Source organism: Pelodiscus sinensis, chromosome 4 (assembly GCF_049634645.1).
Source record: "Pelodiscus sinensis isolate JC-2024 chromosome 4, ASM4963464v1, whole genome shotgun sequence".
In the NCBI taxonomy this organism is placed as follows: domain Eukaryota; kingdom Metazoa; phylum Chordata; order Testudines; family Trionychidae; genus Pelodiscus; species Pelodiscus sinensis.
The window spans coordinates 52,181,430-52,206,837 of NC_134714.1; the positions used below are offsets into that span (position 1 = coordinate 52,181,430).

The 25,408-nt window shown below is 43.5% G+C and overlaps 1 protein-coding gene and 1 long non-coding RNA gene across 8 annotated transcripts in view; one reads left to right on the top strand and one right to left on the bottom strand.

Annotated features, from left to right (window-relative positions):
• The window catches only part of PRKD1 (protein kinase D1), a 255,584-nt gene that overhangs the window by 145,131 nt on the left and 85,045 nt on the right, over positions 1-25,408 (top strand). For 3 of the 6 annotated variants that reach the window (XM_075926994.1, XM_075926995.1, XM_075926998.1), the window contains exon 2: positions 1,333-1,471. In XM_075926994.1, the coding sequence (XP_075783109.1) occupies positions 1,333-1,471 (139 nt within the window). Of the gene's footprint in view, positions 1-916; positions 1,189-1,332; positions 1,472-12,957; positions 13,559-25,408 lie in introns of those variants that run through there. The other 3 variants (XM_075926997.1, XM_075926992.1, XM_075926993.1) reach the window with 3 other exon arrangements.
• The window catches only part of LOC142829117 (uncharacterized), a 90,806-nt gene that overhangs the window by 11,597 nt on the left and 53,801 nt on the right, over positions 1-25,408 (bottom strand). For both annotated transcript variants that reach the window (XR_012903407.1, XR_012903408.1), the window contains 2 exons: positions 621-802; positions 19-119 (listed from right to left, as the gene is read on the bottom strand). This is a non-coding gene — a long non-coding RNA (uncharacterized LOC142829117). The remainder of the gene's footprint in view (positions 1-18; positions 120-620; positions 803-25,408) is intronic.

The following is a 25,408-nucleotide window of genomic DNA, read 5'->3' on the forward strand; positions in this document are numbered from 1 at the left end:
CGAGAAAAAGAAACTTACTGTGTTAGGTGCTGTAGATAGAACAAAAAGATGGTCCTGTGTTGAAGAGCATGTTGTTATGTCTGCTCGTTGTAATGTTTTTCTGAACAAGTTTGAATTATCTGTGGAAAATAATATGAAATTAATTGAATTGTTAGAAGTTCTCACTTTAATTAACCAAATTGTTACCGATCTTATTCTGTTCAGTAGTTTTTTGACAAGATATATTATGCTCTAGTAGGAACAAAAAAAACCCCAGAAACATTGGCTTAATGAAGTAATACTGTGCAGAGTTGTTGGGGTTTATTTGGTTTTTACACTGTGTTGGTACAAGATTTAAGCTGGTTTTTTTTAAAAAAGAAATGTGTTAAAAAGTTACAATGTTTGAAAGTGACAGTAAAATTATGAAGAGCTTTTTAAACCAGCTACCATCACAGAGAGGCTCCACCTGCCACCCCATGCTGCTGCCCCACGGGCTGCTGGCTCTCCTCCCAGGAGTATTTTAGTAACCATATAACTGCTAAAAATTGTTGCGACTACATGATTACTAAAATAAACTATGTCTAACACCCCGAATTTGAATGAAGAGCCATCCTGAATTGAAAGGAGGGCAATGTACTTACTCTCATGCCTAGAATGGAATAGACGTAGTGGGATGGACAGAAGGAAGGGCAGCCCTCATACCCGTCCAATCAAAAGGGATGGTTCCAAGAAAATTCCGTGGCAAATCATATGGCGTTTCCCCCATTTGTCTTCCTCTCCATGGCTTTGCTGTGGGACGGTCTCAGGATTGGATGATATTAATCTGAGGTTTTTAAAAGAAATAATATATGAAATGACAAAGGTATGGCTCTGCCGCAACTCAAGGCACTAATATACAAAGGGCTTTCTGGTTTTAGAATATTTCAGGATTCCCATTTACAATGCAGCAAGAAATATCATGCAGGTGACTTGAATTGAACTCCAGAAGCATTTTTTTCTGATTGATCTAAATAGTGGTATTACTAATAGAATGAAAGTTAGTCTAGAAGTCTGTAAGAAAGTTCTGTTGCAATTGCAGCAGGGGAAGGAAGTATGAAAGGGCATATATGGAAGGGAAAAGAGGCAGCTCCAGAGCCTGAAGATTATCTAACTACTGAAGTATTTATAATACATACTTGGGGAGCTGTGGAATAAGAAATGTCCCATCAGGTAAACAAAATCTTCGTGAACTTTGTCATATGTAAATCCGAGGATAGATTCATTATAATAAATAAATGTTAGTTGTGTTAATTATGTTTTACACATCTGTATTGTATACTCTTATGATAAATGTTCATGGTTGTGTATTTGCAGTTTCCTGAATGTGGTTTCTATGGAATGTATGATAAAATTCTACTTTTTCGTCATGACACTACCTCTGAAAACATTCTCCAGCTAGTGAAGTCAGCTACAGATATCCAAGAAGGAGACCTAATCGAGGTTGTCTTGTCAGGTAAAGTGTGTGTTTTCTTGAGGCTTGTTTAATTTCAAATATGTACAATATTTTGATGTTGGTTAGGTATCTTGATTTCCTTTATGGATTTGCTTAGCCAAAATCTACCCTCTAATATATGCATACATATAATTGGAAGTTGTGCACCTATAACAGAAATTAGCCCTAATAAACCTTTTCATGGTATGCTTTTTTTACACTTATCACACTGTATGTTTTTGCCATAATCTACTGTATATTTGACAGAGTTTGTGTGTTTGTCTCTCTGTGTGTCCATCTGTCCATATGTGAGTATGTTTGTTCAAGAACTCCTTGAGGGAGGACCACCAAATTTGGTATGCAATTTGTCATAACTTAAAGCAATGTAAGGATGTGGTTGTGCCAGGACAATAGGATGTGCGGGAAATGTGATTGTTTCTCATCAAACAGAAAGGGAGGGATGTGATAGCAAGGACACTTATACCCCAGAATGACCACAGAGGGGCACCAAATGGTCCAGCCTGGGAAGCAATCACCGTCCAGGCAGCGTGGCCTCTACCACTATGGCCTGACTCTGGCAGGCACCCCCTCCCCGGGCCAGCCATTGGGAGCAGCCGCCAGCTACTCCTACCTCCTATCCTGGGCTGAATCCTCCCCCCAACCTCCTGCCGTATGCCCCCACGTTTCTAATCTTCTTCCACAAACCTCTACACCTCCCCATTCCCTGCCCTGATTCTGAGCAACACCAGGTAAATCTAGTTTCTAATAAAGCAGCAACTGAATTTTAAAAATAAAAGATGAAATTCTCTCCAACATAGGTAAATAGTAATAACATATAGTATATCTTAAATAAAAAAGTTGATGTGGGAGTATAAATGTCTTCTGTTGAATAGGGTAAAACCAAAACATAGCAAGTAATATAAAAATACATGAAATTTAGCATGCATTTACACTGAAAGTAGCTTTAAAGGAGATTTATATAAAAACATGCATCAGCTAGCAATCGTTTAATGTTTTAGTTGATCAAAATACACCACTGGCACAAACCATCATTCTTACTTATCAGTAATACAGATTTATGTATACCAGGGATTGGCAGCCTTTCAGAAGTGGTGTGCCAAGATTTAACTTATTCACTTTTATTTATGGATCTGCATGCCAAGGGGAGGGAAGGGGGAGGAGAAGGGGGCAAAGGCTGGCTGGGTTTGGTGACCATATTTTCTGAACCAGCTGCAACTAGGGAGAACGGTTTAATTTAAATTAGTAAACAGATTAAGTGTTTTAACTCTTCCATGTTAGTTTATCAAACTTCATTTTAAATAAAGTAAAATATGAATTTATGTCCAACACAAAAGGTTTAAATATTTTCTTTATTTATGGCAGGGGCGGTGAACCTTTTTTGTGTCAGAGGCCACTGACCCATGGAAAAATCAGTTGGCAACCACACAAGTGAGAAGCAAAAAATCTCCTCCAAACCCCCAACCCTCATTGATGTGGCCCCCAACTCAGACACCTCACTCCTCTGACACTCCAGACTCATTGGATGAGGGGAAGGGACATGGGGGACTGAGGTTCACAGTTTCCCATAGGCCAGATTTACTTGTCTGGGGTTCCAGAATTAGTGGATTTTATGGACCCCTTTAGGCTCTGGCGTAGGGACAAAAATGAGGGGTTCAGTGTGCAAGACAGGATAGGAATGGGTTTCAGGATCTGAGAGGAAGGTGGGATGCCAGCAAGTGGAATAGGAATGGGTTTCAGGATCTGGGAGGAAGGTGGGATGCAGAAGGGGAAGAGGTTGAGAGGTCTGTGTGGGAATTAGGGTGCAGAAGCAGAATGGGAGTAGGGTGCCTGGCCAGGTGGAGGGAGCAGGAGCAATGGAGTATGCAGTGTGTGGCCAGGAGGGAGGATGGAGGAGCAGGATGGGGATAGGTTGTCTGGCCAGGAGGGAGTGTTTGGCCAGGAGGGAGGGTGCAGGAACAAGGCACGGCGTCGAAGCAAGCTGGAGGTGCAGGGTCTTGGTGGAGGGAGGAGAGTGAGTGAGGTGGATTGGGTGTGGGGGTCTGGGCATGAGGGGTGACGCTTACTTGTCTTCATGATCCCTTGCAGTAGGGAAAGCTTCATGCGTCACTGTGCTGCAGCACCAGCTCTGACTTCTCACTTGGAGGGCATGCATGGGGGTGGTGTGAAGAAAGCCCCGACCTTCCCTGCCAGATCTGCAGCAGAGAGAGCAGCTCCATGTGCTGCCACTCCCCCAGTGGGGTGAGGAAGGATGCAGGGAAAGAGAGCGGCAGTGCATGGAGCACACCTGCTGAGTCCAACCATGCCTTGCCTTGTAGCGCCCCATCTGGGTTCCGTGTGGCTTCTCTCAGGGCTGAAGCGGCAGCTCCAAGGCTTAGAGGTCCAGGAGCGGCTCCACTGGGTTTTGCCTCAATTAGTCGATGAGCGGGGGAGCTGCAGCGGGGTTAGCTGTCAGCCCCAGGAGCTAACCCTGGTGCGGCTCTGCCTCTTAAATGTATTAAGAGCTGTGAATACTTTTAAAAGGCTGGTGCACAGCAAGGGGGAGGGGCCCAGTGCAAGCCAGGACAGCTGATTTCCAGCTTGTGCTGAGTCCCCCTCCCTCCTACTGCACTTCTGCCTATGAGGAACATAGGCCCTAACATGGAGGTGTAACGTGCATAGGTAAGGATATGAAGAGTGGAGCCGTGTGAACTGTGTGGTAGGGTGAGAGCATGGACTTAAGAAGCATCGTCAAACATTGGGGAGGTCAGAAAACAGTGAGTTACTGTAGAAAAAATGACGAACGGACTATTAATGAACTTAAAAAACAACAAATGATCTGGTAGCATTTTAAAGACTAATAAAACATGTAGATGGTATCATGAGCTTTCGTGGGCACAGCCCACTTCTTCAGATGACCTATTGATGGTTGGGGGGAATTTTAGAAATGTAGATGAAATATTGACAGGATTTGGCAACAGCTTAAATGTGAGAAAAATGAGAGAGGAAAATTAAAAAAATATGTTAAGAGTGAAAGAATGGGAAACAGGGAAGATGCTGGAACTTGCAAGAGAAATGTGATAAGGGGTATGGGATGGAGAGGAAATGAGGAGCTTAGCTTTTCCATTGTCCTGGCAGGTAAATTTACTGGATACACACCTGGAGTAGCCATCTAAATGCTCAGGGAAAGGTCATGGGTGAGGAGAGAGATGTTAGAGCCATCCACATATAGGTAGTAACTGAAGCCACAGCAAAAATCACTGCAAGATAACATGAAGAGAGCCAGAGCCTGAGTCCTAGGAAATACTGGCAAGAGGAATGAGAGGATAAGTTTATAATCATCACCATAAGACTACTGCATGAGAGAATATCCATTTTCTGTATCTTTTGATCAAGAAGGCAAAGATGCAGGCTATACAGTAAAGAAGTTGAGATGCCAGCTATGCCTATTTCCTGTGCCATATTTGCCACAGTACGTAATCACTACAGTCCACTAAATCAGTAATAATGCTACCATCAACCCAGCACTTAGTCTTTTATTTGGTGTGTAACCTATTTTCTTTTGACATGCAAACCATGTGAAATGTTTTTCTGTTTGCCAAAGTTAGAAAAGCAGCTATTTAAATCTTCAAAGGTAACACCTGACATAGTAATGCTGTAAAGAAAAACTGTACTACTGGAGAAATGAAAATACTAAGGGATTTTACTTCACTGGTGAAACCTAATGTCTGTCCATGAGAGTGGGCAAATATAAATAACTCCAAAATACTTATATCAGTGATATTTGTTGAATCATCAGTAGACTTGTTACACGAAAGCGTGAACAGCACCTAGGGATTGGTCAGACTCTTTTCCTCTCTCCCAGCTTTTCACACACTGCCCACCCTTCATTTATTCAGATTCTTGTGGTGCAAAGTCTGGAATTTTGTATCTGACAGCTGATGTCACATAGAGATGTCCTCTTCTGTGACCAATTAAACAAAAATTTCCGTTGAACAAAAAATGTGTATTGCCCTATTATATACCCTCCTAGGAACTCTGTGTTACGGTCCCTGAAGATATTGACCAGCTTTATGGTTTTATCTCTTTTTACTTATGACCAGCATTAATACTGTGATTGATCTCAGTTAATTACATTTGGGTATGTCTACACTACAAAGTTAGTTCGAACTAACGGACGTTAGTTCGAACTAACTTTAATAGGTGCTACACTAGCGCTCCGCTAGTTCGAATTTGAATCGAACTAGCGGAGCGCTTAGTTCGAACTAGGTAAACCTCATTTTACGAGGACTAACGCCTAGTTCGAACTAGCTAGTTCGAACTAAGGGCTGTGTAGCCCTTTAGTTCGAACTAGTGGGAGGCTAGCCCTCCCCAGGTTTCCCTGGTGGCCACTCTGGCCAACACCAGGGAAACTCTATGCCCCCCTCCCGGCCCCGGACCCCTTAAAGGGGCACGGGCTGGCTACGGTGCCCGTGCCAGGTGCAAGCCTGCCAGCACCCAGCTAGCAGACCCTGTACCTGGCACGGCACAGAGCCACCCACCCGATGCCCCCCAGCCCACCCCCTCTTGCCGGGACCAGGCTGGCGGCTCCCGGGAGCTTGCCCTGGACCTCAAGAGGCGGGCACCTTCCTGGGCTAGTGCGGACATCGTGGACCTCGTCCACGATCTCCGCACTAGGCACAGGAAAGTGGCCGTCTAGGGCAGGAGAGCTGCCAGCCTGGCCACCCAGGAGCAGGTGTGCATGAAAATCAAGGGGGTCCACTGAGACCCCCGACACTGAGCCCTGAGCTTACAATGGCCGTACTGGGTCAGACCAAAGGTCCATCTAGCCCAGTAGCCTGTCTGCCAACAGCGGCCAACCCTAGGGACCCTGGAGGGGATGGACCGAAGACAATGACCAAGCCATTTGTCTCGTGCCATCCCTCTCCAGCCTTCCACAAACTTTGGGCAGGGACACCACTCCTACCCTCTGGCTAATAGGACTCCATGGACCCAACCTCCATCACTTTATCTCACTTCCCTTTAAACTCTGTTCTAGTTCTAGCCTTCACAGCCTCCTGCAGCAAGGAGTTCCACAGGTTGACTATTTGCTTTGTCAAGAACAACTTTCTCTTACTAGTTTGAAGCCTGCTACCCATTCCTTTCCTTTGGTGTCCTCTAGTCCTTCTTTATGGGAACTCAGGAAGAACTTTTCTGAATGCACCCTCTCCACCCAACCCCTGCTTTTAGAGACCTCTATCCTGTCCCCCCTCCGTCTCCTCTTTTCTAAGCTGAACAGTCCCAGTCTCTGTAGCCTTTCTTCATCTGGGACCTGTTCCCAACCCCTGATCATGTTAGTTGCCCTCCCCTCTCCCAGCCTTTCTCTTCCCCTCTCCCACCTCCTTTTCCCAGTCTCCCCGAGTTTTTTTCAATAAAGACAGAGTCAATGTTGGAAGAAACGTTATCTTTATTTTGTACATCAATAAGAAGGGGGGCTAGGGAAGGGTAAGTGGAAGGAGATGAGGGAGGAATGGGGTACGAGCCCCCGATGGGGAGGACTGGGCTGGCTCTGCGGGCTTCTGGGGGTGGAAGCTCTCCTGCAGCCCCCCAATTACTCCCTCTCCGCAGATGGCAGCCTGCGGCAAGTGCAGCCGGGCTGATGGCCGAGTGGTGTGATGTGCCCAGTGTGGGCACTCAGGGCACTCCAAGCCAGAACTTCTTTGCAAGCGGGGCACCCCTTAGAACTGTGTGTCCGGGGTGGGGGTCGGGACCCTTTAAGCGCAGCCCTCGGCTAGCCTGAGACAGCATCTCCATGCTCTAAGTCCTCCTTTTATGCCCTGCCGGCACTGCTTCCGGCCATCCTTAAGCCCTGTTCAGAGTCCACTCAATGTGGACTTACTAGTTCGAACTAGCAAAATGCTAGTTCGAACTAGTTTTTAGTTCTAGATGCGTTAGTTCGAACTAGCTTAGTTCGAATTAACTAATTCGAACTAAGTTAGTTCGAACTAGCGCTGTAGTGTAGACGTACCCTTTGTTAGTCATATATGAATTCTAAGTAATTTACATAATTGAAAGTTTCCCCTTTTCAAGTTCAAGGATCTTGCACTTGAACATTGAACACTGCATTGAACATTGTAACTGCACAGTGTATTCTGATTGAAAGCAAAATTATAAAAAGAAAAGTGAATGAATCCAAATGTTTAGAATCTCTTGGGAGGGCAGTGAAGAAATTTGCCATTCTTATGCTCTGATAGACTGACCGTGAAAACTACAGGATCTCAAGTGAATGTTCAGACGTAAAACGCACAGCCACTCTGGCATCTGCAGTGTGATATTGCATGAAAAGTAAGAGATGAGACATTTGTTTTTTTAAATACACCATTTATGTAGATTGATATACCCTACTGTTGTTCGATGTCAGATGCTGGCTGCATGTGTATATTCTCTGGGTGTGCAGTCCTAGTTCTTCACAGAGAGTTGGAACAGCAGTTCTCAGTCGAACTACCCAGTAACCACAGACTTGATTCCTAGTGAAGGCACATGGTCATGTTTATTGTCAACAAAGGATGGTCATAATGTCCAGGATCAATGGTTATATGTACACTAACCTATGTATTTCCAGTTAATGGTGCGACTTTTCATTATTGCCTAAGCCAGCCAAAGACAGTTCCTCTGAGACTTCATTTTATACCCTGATATAAACAAGTTACACATTGCCGCTCTGACTGGGTTACTGCTCCTGGTTTAGGTTGTTATCCATTACCTTGTACATGTTAGTTCGAGCAAAACATCCCTATCCATTACGGTGTCATTCTGACCTTATCTTTAGCAGGGATCATTATGTTCTTGTTATCCTGGTGGAGGGGGTGGGAGGCAGCTGTTTTTATGGGATGTTCTAGTACCAGTTTTCTGGAATATGTTTGCCTGGAACATGTGAGTGTATAGTGTCTACCCTTTATGAGAATATGTATGTTTTTGCAATACCCATCCTGTTCTTTCCAGGTTCTGTGAGCTCAGAGCCCGTCGGTGTACAGTGCCTTGCACTCTCAGGCTGCAATCTGTTTCAGGTCTCTGTTAATTATTATTATTAAACATTTAGGTATTGTAGTGCTTGGAGGGAAATACATATTTCCTTTAGGTATAATCATAGGAAGAGATCCTTGACTTGAACCTGGGAAACTCTGATCTAAGATAAAATGTAGATATTTTCAGAGAAATTAAATATTTGGAAAATACTCCGAAGATAAGATCAGTTTTCTCTATTATTTCTTCATTTTATCTGCTCTCATTGTTTCTGCTGTAAATGGGGCCCAACCTTTGGCCATTATCTTTGAAAACTCGTGGAGATCGGGAGAGATCCTGGATGACTGGAAAAAGGCAAATGTAGTGACCATCTTTAAAAAAGGGAAGAAGGCCAATCCAGAGAATTACTGATCAGTCAGCTTTACCTCAGTCCCTGGAAATATCAAGGAGGGGATTCTCAAGGAATCCATTTTAAAGCACTTGGAAGAGGGGAAAGTGATCAGGAATAGTTAACATGGATTCACCAAGGGCAAGTCATGCCTGACCAATCTGATTAGCTTCTATCATGAGGTAACTGTCTCTGTGGATATGGAAAAATCGGTGGATGTGATCTACCTTGACTTTAGCAAAGCTTTTAATGTGGTCTCCCACAATATTCTTGCCAGCAAGTTAAGGGAGTATGGATTGGATAAATGGACTGTAAGATGGCTAGAAAGCTGACTAGACTGTTGGGCCCAACGGATAGTGATCAACGGCTCAATGTCAGGTTGGTGGTCAGTTTCTAGTGGAGTGCCCCAAGGATCAGTTATACGACTGATTTTGTTCAACATCTTTATTAATGACCTCGATGAGGGGATGGATTGCACCCTCAGCAAGTTTGTAGATGACACTAAGATAGGGGAAGAGGTAGATAAACTGGAGGGTAGGGATATGGTCCAGAGTGACCTAGACAGATTAGAGGATTGGGCCAAAAGAAATCTGATGAGGTTCAACAAGGACAAGTGTAGAGTCCTGCACTTGGGATGGAAGAGTCCCAAGCATTGTTACAGGCTGGGGACTGAATGGCTAAGTAGTAGTTCTGCAGAAAAGGACCTGGGGATTACAGTGGATGAGAAGCTGGATATGAGTCAACAGTGTGCTCCTGTAGGCAAGAAGGCTAATGGCATAATAGGTTGCATTAGGAGGAGCATTGCCAGCAGATCTAGAGAAGTGATTATTCCCCTTTATTCGGCTCGGGTGAGGCCACATCTGGAGTATTGTGTCCAGTTCTGGGCCCCCCACTATAGAAAGGATGTGGACGCATTGGAGAGGGTCCAGGGGAGGGTAACCAAAATGATTGGGGGGGCTGGAGCACATGACCTATGAGGAGAGACTGAGGGATTTGGCTTTGTTTAGTCTGCAGAACAGACGAGTGAAGGGGGATTTGATAGCAGCCTTCAACTTCCTGAAGGGAGGTTCCAAAGAGGATGGAGAAAGCCTGTTCACAGTAGTGACGGATGGCAGAACAAGGAGCAATGGTCTCAAGTTACAGTGGGGAAGTTCTAGGTTGGATATTAGAAAAAAACTATTTCACTAGGAGGGTGGTGAAGCACTGGAATGGGTTACTTAGGAAGGTGGTGGAATCTCCATCCCTAGAGGTTTTTAAATCTCGGCTTGACAAAGCCCTGGCTGGGATGATTTAGTTGGGATTGGTCCTGCCTTGGGCAGGGGGTGGACTTGATGACCTCCTGAGGTCTCTTCCAGCTCTATGATTCTATGATTCTATTTATTCCTTACCTAGAAAATTCCCACTGAAATTTAAAGTAAATAAGGATACATATGGTCATGAGCTAGGGCCCATTTTACGTGTGCATGTTTTATATATAATACATTTACATGACTCAAACCTCATTATTCTCTGATTCTTGGCAGTTCTAGTCTTTGATGGGACCCTGTTTCATTTTTTCCATCTATGTAGCAATGAAGGCTAGTTCTCCCTTTCTTCCAGTGACTTTTACAGATCTCTGGAGGCCAGGAGGAGGTGCCATTACCATGCTCAGTAACCAATAATCTAATGACCACGAGCAAGTGCTCTGAAGTCTGAAGTTTGGGAGTTTTTGTTTTGTGTAACCTTAAATTTAGTGTTAATTTTAATATCTCTGTGTGTAAATACATATCTATCATATATACTTTATAACTTTTTTTATATATGTAATGTTAGCAAAGCTTCCAAGAAAGTAGAAGATAGGATACACAAAGAACAAGTTAAAAATCACTTAGGAAAGTTAGATGTCAGCAAGTCACCAGGTTCTGATGAAATGCATCCCAGGATACTCAAGGAGCTGATAGAGGAGGTATCTGAGCCTTTAGCTATGATTTTTGAAAAATCATGGAAGACAGGGGAGATTCCAGAAGACTGGAAAAGGGCAAATATTGTGCCCATCTATAAAAAGGGGAATAAGAACAACCCAGGAAACTATAGACCGGTCAGTTTAACGTCTGTCCCAGGGAAGATAATGGAGCAGGTAATTAAGGAAATCATATGCAAACACTTGGAAGGTAATAAAGCGATAGGGAATAGCCAGCATGGGTTTGTGAAGAACAAGTCATGCCAAACTAATCTGATAGCTTTCTTTGATAGGATAACAAGCCTTGTGGATAAGGGAGAAGCGGTGGATGTCCTATACCTAGACTTTAGTAAGGCATTTGATACGGTCTCGCATGATATTCTTATTGATAAACTAGGCAAATATAACTTAGATAGGGCCACGATAAGGTGGGTGCATAATTGGCTGGATAACCGTAGTCAGAGAATTGTTGTTAACAGTGCTAAATCCTGCTGGAAAGGGATAACAAGTGGAGTTCCGCAAGGGTCTGTTTTGGGACCCATACTGTTCAATATCTTCATCAATGATGTAGATATTGGGATAGAGAGTACGCTTATTAAGTTTGCAGATGATACCAAACTGGGTGGGGTTGCAACTTCTTTGGAGGATAGGGGCATAATTCAAAATGACCTTAGCAAGTTAGAGAAATGGTCAGAGGTAAACAGGATGAAGTTTAATAAAGAGAAATGCATGTGCTCTACTTAGGAAGGAACAATCAGTTCCATACATACTAGATGGGAAGCGACTGTCTAGGAAGGAGCATGGAGGAAAGGGATCTAGGGGTCATAGTGGACCACAAGTTGAATATGAGTCAACAGTGTGATGCTGTTGCAAAAAAAGCAAATATGATTCTAGGTTGTATCAACAGGTGTGTTGTAAGCAAAACTCATGAAGTCATTCTGCCGCTCTACTCTGCACTAGTTAGGCCTCAGCTGGAGTACTGTGTCCAGTTCTGGGCGCCACATTTCAAGAAAGATGTGGAGAAATTGGAAAGGGTACAGAGAAGGGCGACAAGAATGATTAAAGGTCTGGAGAACATGACCTATGAAGCCAGACTTCATGAACTGGGCTTGTTTAGTTTGGAAAAAAGAAGATTAAGGGGGGACATGATAGCGGTTTTCAAATATCTAAAAGGGTGTCACAAGGAGGAAGGAGAAAATTTGTTCCTCGTGGTTTCTGAGGACAGGACAAGGAGTAATGGGCTTAAAGTGCAGCAAGGGAGGTTTAGATTGGACATTAGGAAAAAATTCCTAACTGTCAGGGTGGTCAAATATTGGAATAAATTGCCAAGGGAGGTGGTGGAATCTCCCTCTCTGGAGATATTTAAGAATAGGTTAGATAGACATCTGTCAGGCATGGTGTAGATGGAGCTTGGTCCTGCTTTGAGGGCGGGGGGCTGGACTCGATGACCTCTCAAGGTCCCTTCCAGTCCTATGATTCTATGATTCTCAACAGCTCTCAATGCTGGCCTAACTTTAGAAGGAGCAGAGATAGGCAGATACCTAACACTTGAAAATTATGCCCTCAGTGTATACTCTTTTTCACCATTCATATTTGATTGTCAGAACAGGTCTGCTTTTGCTTTCTTTATAACAATGGCAAAATGACTTCACTGGCAACTGGTTGGGCTCTAAATTGCCACCTGATAGTAGAAAACTACTGCAACAATGCAAATGGTGTAACCATTAATTGGTTCCTTAATCTGAATATGGGACAGTCTTTTAAAGATTTATCAGGAACAGTTTAAATGTCAACAAAATCTGAAAATCAATAAATGGCTTAACCCAGTATGTATATTGGTTCTTAGTAATTAAATTTTGTTTCGGACTTTTTGTTTTGTAGCTTTTATCTGTGTGGCAGCATAGTATTTTCCAAACAACCTTAATAATTACAGTTTAAATTAGAATTTGGCTTGAGAACATGTAAGCAACTCTGGGAATAACTATTTCAAACAATAAAAAAGTTTAAAAGTTATTTTATTAGATAAATGCAACTAATAAAGAAAAAAAACATGCTTTAGAATGCCTTCAACAATTCTGAGTGTTTTTAAAGACATCAAGAGGAGGGGAGTGTGTTAGTCTGTCATCCCATGGAGAAGCCTTATCTATACTTCCTCTCCCTTCCTTTCTCTTTTCCTCCATTTCATAAGGTTGTGAGCCATGACAGTTGTGTGGTGCTGTTGATACTAAAAGAGGAGTCTTTCATTTACATGTTTAACACTTCAGTTTTTCAGAAATTGAAAATATTTTCAAGTTTATATGCTGTTTTGAAATTCTATCCTAGATGGACATAAATAAAAGGGAGCAGGTTTGATAGCACATGCATCCTCTTCTTTGTGAATCCTACTGGAGTTGTGTTGAGGACTGTGACGGGGCTAACCTGCCCCGCACTGAGCAGGAGGGAGAGGAGCCCGTTTATTGGGTAGAGCATGCCCCTCCCCCACAGTCCTACTGGGCATGCTCGAAGTGCAGCCTCACTATAAAAGACTGCTGGGCTGCTCAGCTGGAGCAGACCGCCGGGGAGGAAGGAGCTCCGGCCCAAGCTACAGGCCTGCCGCCGGACCTGCCACCAGATTCAGAGCCGGAGGGATCGCCGCTATTGCTACTACCATCCCCGGGGCGTGCATGCCCCCAATGCCGACGCCGGGGGGCCGCCCGCCCCGCTGCAGGAGACACCCCCTGTGCTGCTGCCCCAGAGACGGGACCAGCTGACGTTGCCGCCGCCACCAGCCCAGCATCACCAGGTGGGACCTCCGTTGGCCACAAGGCTGGGGTAGGAAGCAACCCAGGGCAAGGGACAGGGAAGGCCCCGGTGGGCTCAGCACGTTTCAGGGAAACCCCTCCTCCCCCCGCTGAGCCAGTGGTGGGAACCACCCACCACCATTAGGGCCCTGGGTTGGGGTCCGGTGGAGATGGAGGGCCCGGACCCCCCTACCCCAACCCCTCAGGGTGTGGACTAGGCCTCTGGCCTGTTGCGGGGGCTGGACTAGGCCTCAGGGCCTGCTGGGACTGTGGACTAGGCCTCCGGGCCCATTGCGGCTACTAGACTAGGCCTCCGGGCCGATAGCTAGCTCTTTAATCACGGGGAGAAAGGAAAGGGGTGGGGAGGACCCCGCCACAAGGACCAAAACACATGATTCACAGTTGTTAGGTGGGCCTCTTAAGTGGGGTATAAATTTACCAAACTTAAAAAAATCTTTCCTCACTTCTATTCTCTTATTTCTTACCTTTCTCCTCTCCTTTTCCTCATTTAATTATATTTCTTAGGCAGATGTGGTATTACACCAGGGCTGGGCAATAATTTTTTGCTGGGGGCCACTTCAAAGATTTTTGAAGTGGCCATGGGCTGTGCCAGAAAGGGTGGGGCTAGGATGCTTCAAGGCTTCCCCACCCACAGACTATGATTGGTCTGGGGGTGTGGGAGCTTCTTTGCCCCCCCTTTCCTCTAAGCACCTATGCCTCTGGTGGTGGGAGACTTCCTGTGCTCCCTCACCTCCAGGCCAATCAGGGCCTGGGGCTGGGGGAGCATGCAAAGCCTCCTCCTGCCCTTCCAAGAGCACTTCTCACAAGGCGGGGGCAGGGCAGAGGAAACTTAGGTGCTGGGAGGAGACTTCCCGTGCTCCCCCACCCCCAGGCTAATCATGGTCTGTGGGTGGAGAAACCTGGAAGCATCCTGGCCCCACCCCTTCCATTTGAGGCCCCACCCCTTCTCAGCCTTCCTGGCAGGGCAAAGGAAACTTTGCATGCTTCCCCCTGTTCCCAGACCCTAATTGACCTGGGGGTGGGGAAGCGGCAGGGCCTCCATGGGCTGGATCAACTCACTTGGCGGGCCGGATTCAGCCTGCAGAGGCTCTTTTGCCCACCCCTGTACTATAGCCTTTGGGCTTTTAAACTGTTCTGACATGGTGAACTAAGGCCATATAAAACCAGAAATTTCTTTCAGTTCAGAACTCTGGTTGATACATCTTTGGGATTCTGTCTAGTTCTCTTCCTTCTCTCAACTCTCCCAAGAACTCTAAGATGGGAAAAAGTGCTGAGTTCACCAGCAGCTCGACTGTCAGGCTCCTTCCTTCCCCTACTACCGGTTACCAGGTGTCCGGTATTCACCCGGACAGTCCAGTATTTTTACCTCCAGTCCAGTAAAAAAAATTCAGAGAATACCGGACACCTAAAATGTTCTGTATTTTCTGATTTATTTTCCCTGGCCAGGAGGCGAAAATGCTGGGCACCTGGCAACCCTACAAACACTCAGCGCCCAGCCTCCCCTTCCCCTTGCCCGCCCCCTGGCTCCCAGCACCCCAAGCCCCTCGACCCCAGCTCCCATGCTTACCTGGTTCCACAAAATGGCTGCCAACCAAGGGGAAGTTTCCCCTGGGTCTCAGTGCTCAACAGCTCCCCTGTTCCCAGTGGTTTTTTTTGGGGGGGGGGGGTGGCGGGGGGTGTTCGGTATTTTTGTTTCAACCATCTGGCAACCCTACCTACTACCTGTGGCTAGGCTGGCGCCATGGGAAAACCTGAGTCCCTCTAGAACAGGGCACTGGCCAGGAAGAGCCAAGCCATGCATGTGCCAAAGCTCTAAAAGTTGCTGTCACGAGGAAGCTTTTCAGACCCTTAATTAAGTTCTGGAGTGGTGGGAGAAGAATTTTCCAGCTGTAAACGTGTCCCCCCGTACCCCCATGCGAGGCAGGGGGTTTTACGTTCGTTCACCCAGTTCCATCCCCTAACCCCCGGGTCCAGTCCCCTAATGATCGTCCCACCAGAGTCCCAGTTAATTGTGCTACTAGTTTCTTAGGTCCTTTTGTAATATAGGTTGGTTTGCCTCCTGGATGGGGAGAGGGGGGTCCAGGCCTGCTCCCTCTCACGGACCCCAGCCCAGGGCCCTAAGGTCTTGGACGTCCAGCTTGTCCGGTCCGGCTGGCGGGGCTTTAGCCGAAACGCGCCAGCCCGCAGGCCCCATTGGCCCGTCCTGGGCTGCTTCCTCTCCCCACCTAGGGTTGGCCCGCCGAGGCGGGGCTCACCTCCTCGATTTGGGGCTCATCCGTCGTCCTCTCACGGGGGGAGACGCTCTCGGTACTCCCTCCTTCTCACACTCCCAGCCGGGGTTTAAATCCCCGCGCCGCGGCCTGTCGGCGGGGCCCCGCCCAGTGGCGTGGCATGGGCTCGTTTCCGGCCCCACGTCCCGGCTCCGGGGTGATGTCACCAGCCTGGTGACATCACGGGGGATCTCCTGTTCCCCCAGCCGCGGAGCCGCCGCCACTGCCGCCGAGCAGCTGGCGCACCGTGCGTCGATCAGCTGGGGAGCCGCTCAGGCGGCTGCTCCTGGACTGCCCAGCTCCTGGCCCCCCGGCTCCCCCCCCGAGGGCCGCTAAACATGCGACCATCGGATAGGTCCCAGTGCGGGGTGCCTCTGCCCCATCACACCAGTCTTTTCACACTCTGAACCTGCAAGCTCACCAGCAGTCCCCCAGACGGGCTTAGCATCCTTAAACACACACATACACACTTCTTGCCCCTAGGGAGCATAAGCATACATGTATCTTCCCATGCTGAGCCACTTCTCTGGCTCGATTCACTGAAGCCCCTAGAGCCAGGCTTCCTGGGCCCTGGTGCACAATGCATCCCTAGGGCTTACCCTTTCCTGCCCATGCTGTAGCAGGAGGACAGGAGATTGCTGGAGTTTGTCGGTGACCAGCAGCAGCCTGGAGGTGTTGGTTGCCTTTTGACACGCTGTGGACAGGAAGAGACAAGGTGCTTCTAGCCACAAGGATGCAGGGGAACAAGTAAGCTCTGCAAATTCACAGGCCAAGTCATTTCTTCCCACCCCTTCCCTGCAGCTGGAAGCAGCTCCTGTCCTGTTCCGTCCCTCAAGTGTAGTACCGAAAGGCTCATGCTGACCACAGGCTGCTGTGAACTATGGTAGAAATTTAGATCTGTGAGGGGCTTGCGACCCTGCATACCCCTCTACCTCCCAAAAACTGTGTTGCCTTGGAAAGACACAGTACCAGGTACTATGCAAGGCAGGACTGTCACAGGGGCCCAGTCAGACGTGGAGGACAGAAAGGACTGGACAGAAAGGATTGGGTTGGTAGGTCAGCCCCACACCCCAGTGTGAAAGAAACATATGAGAGTATTTGTATGTATCACCCCTCCCCATGTGAACACTAAAGCCTTAAAGACAGTAAATAAAAATAATCCAACTACACAGTATTTCTTTTTAACAAAGACTCATTCAATTTGATGTTAATTTGAACACCTGTACAATTGATTGCTGTTGAACTTGCTTAAATATGAGTTATTTTACTGAATATCCCATATTTACAGTAGAGAAATATGGTCACCCTATCTACCATATACTTGGTCTACATAGGTAACAGAATAAACCACCAAACAGATCTTTTTAAACTATTGATGGCCAAAGAATACTGTTCATCTGTGAATTTCACTCTTAAAAAAAGCAAGGGAAAATGTTGACAAATGGAGTTGTGTTGTAAGCTAGTTTCTTGTCTAGAAATACTCATTATCCTTTATTTGGTGTCTGATACTTGTCAGTGCTTCTTAGGGGAATTTCAGAAAGTTGTTACTCAGAACTTTTCTGTCTTATTTCTACTTTTCTTCTGCATTTAAAAATGACATCTCAGTGAACTTGCACACACTTTTTAATTATCCTAAGTGCCAAGCAGTTTACACTATATTCCACAACACAAATGAAAGGAACCCAAATAATCAGGAGACAAAAAATAACATTTTTATTGCCTAGAGACTCATTTTGTATTTTTAAATATTCAAATCTATCAAATTGTTTTGTGTTTGAAATGCCTACTCCTTGACATGTCCCATATGAATACTGATAACACAGTTTTAAGAAAAATGTGCAGTAGGGTGTGTAATCAGAAGAATATTCACTAGGGTTTATTTGAAAAACATTTTTGTCTTCTCATACATTCTGACCTTTAGTTCCCCTAGAGAAACATAATACATCTTTGAATGCTGTTCTATAAATTTGAATAAGTATTATTCTTAGGTGCTCTGTCTTTTCTGGCATGTAAAATTACAGGGTTCTTATATAATATCAAAAAAGTAGAACGCTGTAGGAGTTTCACAATTTTGTTATGTCAAACAGGGAATACATTAAAACTTACAATTTTAACTTTTCCTTAAAAATTATCTGCTAGCCAAATTGTAAGAATAATCACATCAAAAGAAATGGAAAAAAATATTAAAGTGTGATTTCCTTAAAAATATAAAATCTTGCGTCACTGCTCATACACCATAAAAACTGATTGTCGCAATTCTGCCCTTGGAGAGATACAGCTATATCGGATATTGCATATTGGATTTTTAATATAATGAGAGTGAAATGTGAGACATTAAAAAAATCCTTTTCTCCCCCTCCCCCAATTGGAAGGAAAACGACTCATGGTCTATCAAGTGTTCTTCGCAAATCTTCAAGAGAATTTTTCTTTAGTGATGGCAAATGTAATTGAGTTTTCTTTCAGTACCTTTTTATGCCTGATTGTCAGATAGGGTCATTTGAAAGAACACAGCCTAATAGACTCCTTCCACAGTAGTTAGAAACATTAAATCATACTCAGCCATATGTACGTATTGTGCCAGTATAATTTATAGAACAAGAACCTGAAAATGGAAAAAAAATGTATATTCAGTGTGCTTACAATATTAGCGGTGACAAATATCATGCCACTTATCTAGGGACACCATGCTTTTTAGTGGCGGAACTAGTGTGATGTGATAGAAAATTCAGAGTCCACATCGAATGGGCCAGAAAATGCCGCTATATTTGGAGGGTGCTAAGAAGAGGTTAGATAAATGTCTGTCAGCGTTGGAGTAGGTATATGTAATCTTGACTCAGCATGGAAGGATGGACCTTTTGAGGTCTTTTCTATTCCACATTTTTTATGATTCTGTGATCACATTTAATAGCATGTGTATATTTCTGGTATTATGTATTTTAGAATATACATACCTTTTCACAAAAATAAAACTAGACAACACATGTATGGTGCCAGTGAGCCATTGAATGTCCATAAATAATGGTGTGTGTAAAATAAGTACCATAGGATAAAACCACCTCTATAAGTCCTACACGATACCTCAAAAAATACAGTAGTAATAGTCCCTTTAACAGTGATCCTGCTGAAATCAGAAAATCACTTCCTTGAAACCAGAAAATGGTGTACAATCTCTCCTTTTAAGTGCACCTGCTAGCTGCTTGCTTACCTATTTCTTTTTCCTAAAAATAAAAAAGAAGTTTGAAAATCTGAAAAATATATAATGATAGGACATGGAAACATGGAGGAAAATCAGGCAGCTATGGTCAAAAGAGCCAGATATTCACTAAATATGGAAGCAAAACTGGATTTTTTGTTTTTGTTTGTGTGAGGCACCTAAAACTTTATTGTTCCTCCCATTTTGTGGTTCATCTGTTCAGATGCTTTGTATAATTTTTTGTAACTGCTTTAAGTGATTATAAGTGTATAGTGGGGCAAAAAACGAATTGAGATCCTTAAGGACAATTCTTAAATGTTAAGACTGTTTTTGCAGTCAGGCAGTTTGTAATGGGGTGAGTGGCCCCTTCTGATACCACATGTCTGTAGTCTTTCAGTTTATGGTTACCACTATCAGTAGTTTCTCAGGTGGGTTTTCAGTGACTCCATGCTCTGGCTGAGCTTTACACACTTCTGTATGTGAAACAGAACAGACCTCTTCCAGGATATAGTCTTTAACTTGTCTCAGCCCTGATATGGGGCTGTACTTTCAGGGCATCTTCCCTGGAGATACTGTCTTCCTGTGATCCTCCCTGGGCTCAGTCTTTATTTAGTCTCAGCATCCATCCAGAAGCTCCTCCATTGATTCCTAGATCCCTGTCTTAGGCTCAGTCCCAGCAGCTAATCAAGAACTCTCTCTTGCTCCCCTGCTCCCTGCCACCACTGAGCTGTCTGTGCTTCATCTACTCTTTCAGCCAGTCAGGAACACAGTCCTAACATATGTAATTTACCAATAGAGTAAGTAGTTGGGACACTACAGTTGACCATAACTAGTGAACACATTTTTAAACATCACATTTTTGTCTACACTGAATGAAAAGTGATGGTGGGAAACAGTAGCAAACATGTTTTAAAGGACAACATATTTTTCTGTTCTAGACATGCCATTGCAGAGCTTCCAAGCATTGAAAAATGTTGCCAACTCATTCACAACTTAAGCATTCTACTAGAAGTACTCTTTATCTCCAGAACACTTTTACATTCCTGCAGAAGATGCGTAGAGTCTTAAACTATGCTTAGGAATTTTCATGTATTCCATTTCCATTTATTCTGAGCTAATGAGCTAGCTTCTATACTAATTTAACTATGCCAGCTTAAGAGTAGGTATAATCAAATCATTACAATTCTTTAGCGAGGGTTCCATTATATTTGTAGGAAGGAGGTTGTATTTGTGAAGCATACTTCAGTAAACTATACTGATATAAAATAATTTTACCAGCATAACTTGGGAGGAAGAAGAATTGCACAAATTCTACTGCATCAATTTCTAAACCAATGCCTAAGTGCATTTGTTATGTTTTGATTATTTTTTTAATTGAATGTGTTATTATTTGTAATATTAACTTTAGTTTTCATTAAGTTACTTGTATAAGCTATTTTAAATCTAATTACTACCCATGAGGAAAACATAACTGGCACATACCTTAATATATTTGGAAACATACCACTTGCAATCTCTGATCAATAGCTCTAAGCGACTGAGACCTGTAAGTCCCACTATGAGAGCAAGTAACTCAAAGATTCTAACAATTGGGCTCCAAAAGAAGACACAGACCAGATGAGTCTACTGTAAAATTACCCATTTCCAGAAAAGATTGGGTCATTATGCAGAACACCCCCCCACAGTTTTTTCAACTGATGCAGCTAATAATTGAGCTTCTCAGATTTGATCAGAATTTCAGAAGTGAATCCACTTTCTCTCCACCTTCCTGTAGTGACTACAAGCTTAAATCTGTGACTGGCTACCATGGCATTCCAAAAACAGCTCACTGTTTGTTCCCTTTTGTGATAAACCAAACTTGTCAGGCAAATGGAAATATTCTTGAGCAGATGTACAGGCAGTCCCCGGGTTACATGGATCCGACTTACATCGGATCCCTACTTACAAACGGGGTGAGGCAACCCTGCACTAGCTGCTTCCCCCCAGCAGACCAGGGAGACGCGAAGCTAGCGCCCCTCCCCAGCAGACTAGGGAGATGCGGAGCGGCTTTTCTCAGCAGACACCTCAGCTTGAGAATAAAGGACTGAGGGAAGTGAGGTACGGGAGAATAAAATCGACCTCTGGAGAAATGTTTGGCTAGAGTTTCCCCTACAATATGTACCAGTTCCGACTTACATACAAATTCAACTTAAGAACAAACCTACAGTCCCTATCTTGTACGTAACCCGGGGACTGCCTGTACTTTCACATTTTCTGTCTCCAAGAAAGCAATAGGGCAGTAGCTAGAGATGGAAGTTACTTCAGGAAGTGGCCACAATGTATCTAAGGTGAAATTTCTGAATGCATAGTTGTCTCATTCTTTTATGCCTCATTTTTAATAGCTTAATCATCAAACTAGCATATTATAGTGAGTAATATGTCACTAAGTTCATTTGCTATGCAGTCTGGGCTCAGTCATATAGAAGGAGGCATACTTTTGGGATCAGTATTCTTTTGGGTTCAAAAGTGCTGATCAGTGGCATTCACCTAGCTCTAGCAGAGAGGTCAAGCACAGAGCAATTATCGGGGTACCATGGTAAGGAACTGTCCCAAATGAGGAAGAAAACCATATAGGACAGTTGTGAATTTTTGTGGCAGCATAAAATAACTAGAAAAGTATTCAAACAATGTGTATTCATTGTGTAAGTATTCAAAGGATAAAACAGTACCTGTGATGATTAAAGGTCTAGAAAACATGACCTATGAAGTAAGGCTGAAAGAACTGGGCTTGTTTCGTTTAGAAAAGAGAAGATTGAGAGGTGACATGATAGCAGTTTTCAAGTATCTAAAAGGGTGACACAAGGAGAAGGGAGAAAAATTGTTCTTCTAGGCCTCTGAGGATAGGACAAGAAGCAATGGGCTTAAACTGCTGCAAGGGAGGTTTAGGTTGGACATTAGGAAAAACTTCCTAACTATTAGGGTAGTTAAACACTGAAATAAATTGCCTAGGGAAGTTGCGGAATCTCCATTACTGGAGATATTTAAGAGCAGGTTAGACAGACACCTGTCAGCGATGATCTAGACAGTGCTTGGTCCTGCCGTGAGGGCGAGGGACTAGACTCGATGACCTCTTGAGGTCCCTTAGTTGACATAGTTTCAGTTTGCCCCAAAATTCATACCGAATGCATACCGAAGTGTAATCATTGTTGCAGAATTTAGGATCATTGTGTTTAATAATGCAATAATGTGTTTACTCCATCTGCAATTATGTTTTGGTCATGTATTTGAAAATATATATTTATGTCTCAAATTTATTTTTTTTTAACATGCAACTGACTATCAGCTTTGGGTGACAACAAAAGATACATCTTTAGAGCTTGACCAACTGTTAAAAGCCCAGGAACCATGCTGCTTGTTCAGATAACCCATTCATAGTTTTTCCCTATGTAAATATTAGTTGATTCTAACTTACATTGAAAATATAAACAGAAACTTGTATTCCAAAGAGCAATCTGTTCAAAACGCAACACAACAAATGTTTTTGAGCAGACATAGTGCACAGTGTTATTGTTTCATTGCATATAAACAGTATGGCATATGGTTTGCCTTCCCCTGAGGCCTTGATATATGATGTCCATAGCTATCCTGATCCACTGCACTTAATTATCATCATACACATCAATATTAGTGCAGAGAAAATGGACTTGTCAGTGCAATTAGTTGTCAAATCCCAGCACAATGTATCATCCCACATATATAGCATTTTGCTCCATTGCAAGGTCTTTTTAAGGACTTGACAACCAATAATTAAACATTTTCTCCCTGTGCTTGCTATTGTATTTATGTGCTGTATAGTTTAAGGCAACAGAAATATGTGATTTTTTTTTTTGTGCTCTTGTGCTTACATTACAGAATTTTAAAAGCTCTAGTAAGTTACATAGGAAAATTTACAGTTGAGACTAAACTATCATTTCTTAAACATTTAATTCCACTTTAGGGAAAAAATATTGAAAGTATTAAATTACTAACATTTTAACAAGTTTGTTCTAGCTCTAAGAGATATAGTGCAATACTAAAAGTTTAATATGACAGAAATGCAGTATGCCCATAATATCTGCTGATTAAACTGTAGAGTTCAACAAATAGTACAGCCATTCCCCGACTTACGAACAGGTTACGTTTCAAATAGCTGGTCGTAACTCAATTTGTTTGTAAGTCGGAAATACCCCATACAAAGCACTCGAAGCGTAATCAAGCACCAACAACACAGCAATCAACAACGAAAAATAGAAACACGCGAAAAAAACAACACTACTGCATCAACAGCAAACTTTAACAAACATGAACATGAAATACAAAACACAATTCAGTAATTTAAATACAGTAATGTGAATTGAATTAATTGGATGAGGAATCAGAGGAGTAAAAAACTACAGCAACAAGATCATCAACATCATCAACAGATTCATCTTCTACTTCAGCAGTTCCTTTGCTTGTAGAAGGCATTGGTTCAGTATGGAAGGCAGCACTTCTGGGGGCTTTCTTTAAAAAAAAATCCATTTTGTACTGGACAATTTCTTTTTTCCCTCTCATTATAAATTTCCTTATAGCAAGCCACAGCATCCTGAATTAAATGATCTACCTTTGAGAATCTTGCAACATTAGGGTCTATTTTTTCAAACATTTACATTCCTTCATTTATTTTACTGAAAGCTGCAGACATTTCTTTCATCACAAAGTTTTTGGGGGCTTCTTCTTCTTCTTGGGCTGTTTGTCTCTCTTCTTCTGCTACCCTCTCCGCCTTGAGCTGCATTAAATCTTCATTGCTCAGCTCCTCAACCAGTTGGTGTATGCCTTTATTATCCATTTCCAGATCCACTTCTTTCACCAGCTGTATAATGTTGTTAGAAATGTCTTCCAGTGCCTTTTCTTTTTCAAAGCCTTTGAAACAGTTCACAATTCTTTTTAGCATTTTCTTCTATATGCCATTCATACATTGTGGAGTGACTTCTTCCCACCCTGCAGCAACATTCCTTATGCAATGCAGAATGTTGTAGTCCTTCCAAAATTCACATAATGTTTTACCGTTTTTTGCATTCTGTGGCAGCTACTGTCTTGGCAAATGTGTTGCAAAGATAATATGCTTTGAAAGCAGCTATGGCCCCCTGGTTCATGGGTTGGAGAATAGATGTGGTGTTGGGAGGCAAAAATACCACTTTCACCTCGGAATGTAAGTCATTTAGGTATTGAGGGTGACCTGGAGCATTATCCAAAATAAGAAAAATTTGGAAAGGAATCCCTTTCTCCAGAAAATATGACTTGACTTAAGGGATGAAGCAGTTCATGAACCAATCTTCAAAAAGTGTAAGCGTCATCCAGGCTTTGTTATTAGCGTGATAATGGACTGGTAAAGTTGCCTTGCTGATATTCTTGAAGGCTCCTCGGTTTTCAGAGTGATAAATCAAGCAGGGTTTCAATTTATACCCAGAAACATTGCCTCCTAACAAGACTGTTAGACGATCTTTGAAAGCCTTATAACCAGGCATAGTTTTTGCTTCCTTATGTATGTAGGTACGTTTGGGCATTTTCTTCCAAAAGAGACCTGTCTCATCAACATTAAACATCTGTTCTAGAAAATAATTTCCCTCTTTTATGAGCTTATCCATTTCTTCTATGAAAGGTTCTGCTTCTTTCGAATCAGCACTGGCTGCCTCCCCTCTTAATTTCACATTATGAAGGTTTGCACGCATTTGAAACGGTTGAACCAACCGTGACTGGCAGTGAAAGTTTAGTCATAGTTATACTCCTCCTTTTTCTTTAAGTCTTCAAAAAGACTACGAGCCTTAGCTTGTATCATCATGAGACTTAATGGCATGCATTTTTCAGTTTGGTCTTCCATCCAAAGCACTAAGAGTTTTTCCATTTCCAGGATGGGACCTGCTCTTTGCTTTGTTAGAATTTTTGATTTCATAGGAGCAGATCCTTTCACTACTTCATGAATGCGATCGCTATCCTTTATAATGGTGCTGATAGTGGATTTTGATAGCCCTAACATACGCGACATGAAGGACACAGTTTGACCCCCTTCGTATTGTCTCACTATCGCTATTTTCTGTTCCAAATCAATAGTTTTTCTCTTTGTTTTCTCACCACCCTTATCACTAGCCCTTTTTCTTTTACTTGACATGATGGCCACAAGCAAACACCGAAAACACTGTGAAGGAATGAAACATAAACACGCTGCCTGACCGCACGCAAACACAACGTGCTGCTGCGAGGATGGTCGTAAGTGCGGATGGTCGTAAGTTGAGGTGGCTGTAATGGATTGTTCTACCTAACCAGGATCAGCAGGGCTCACTTTGTCAATCCTGCTTAGGCTGACAGACTTC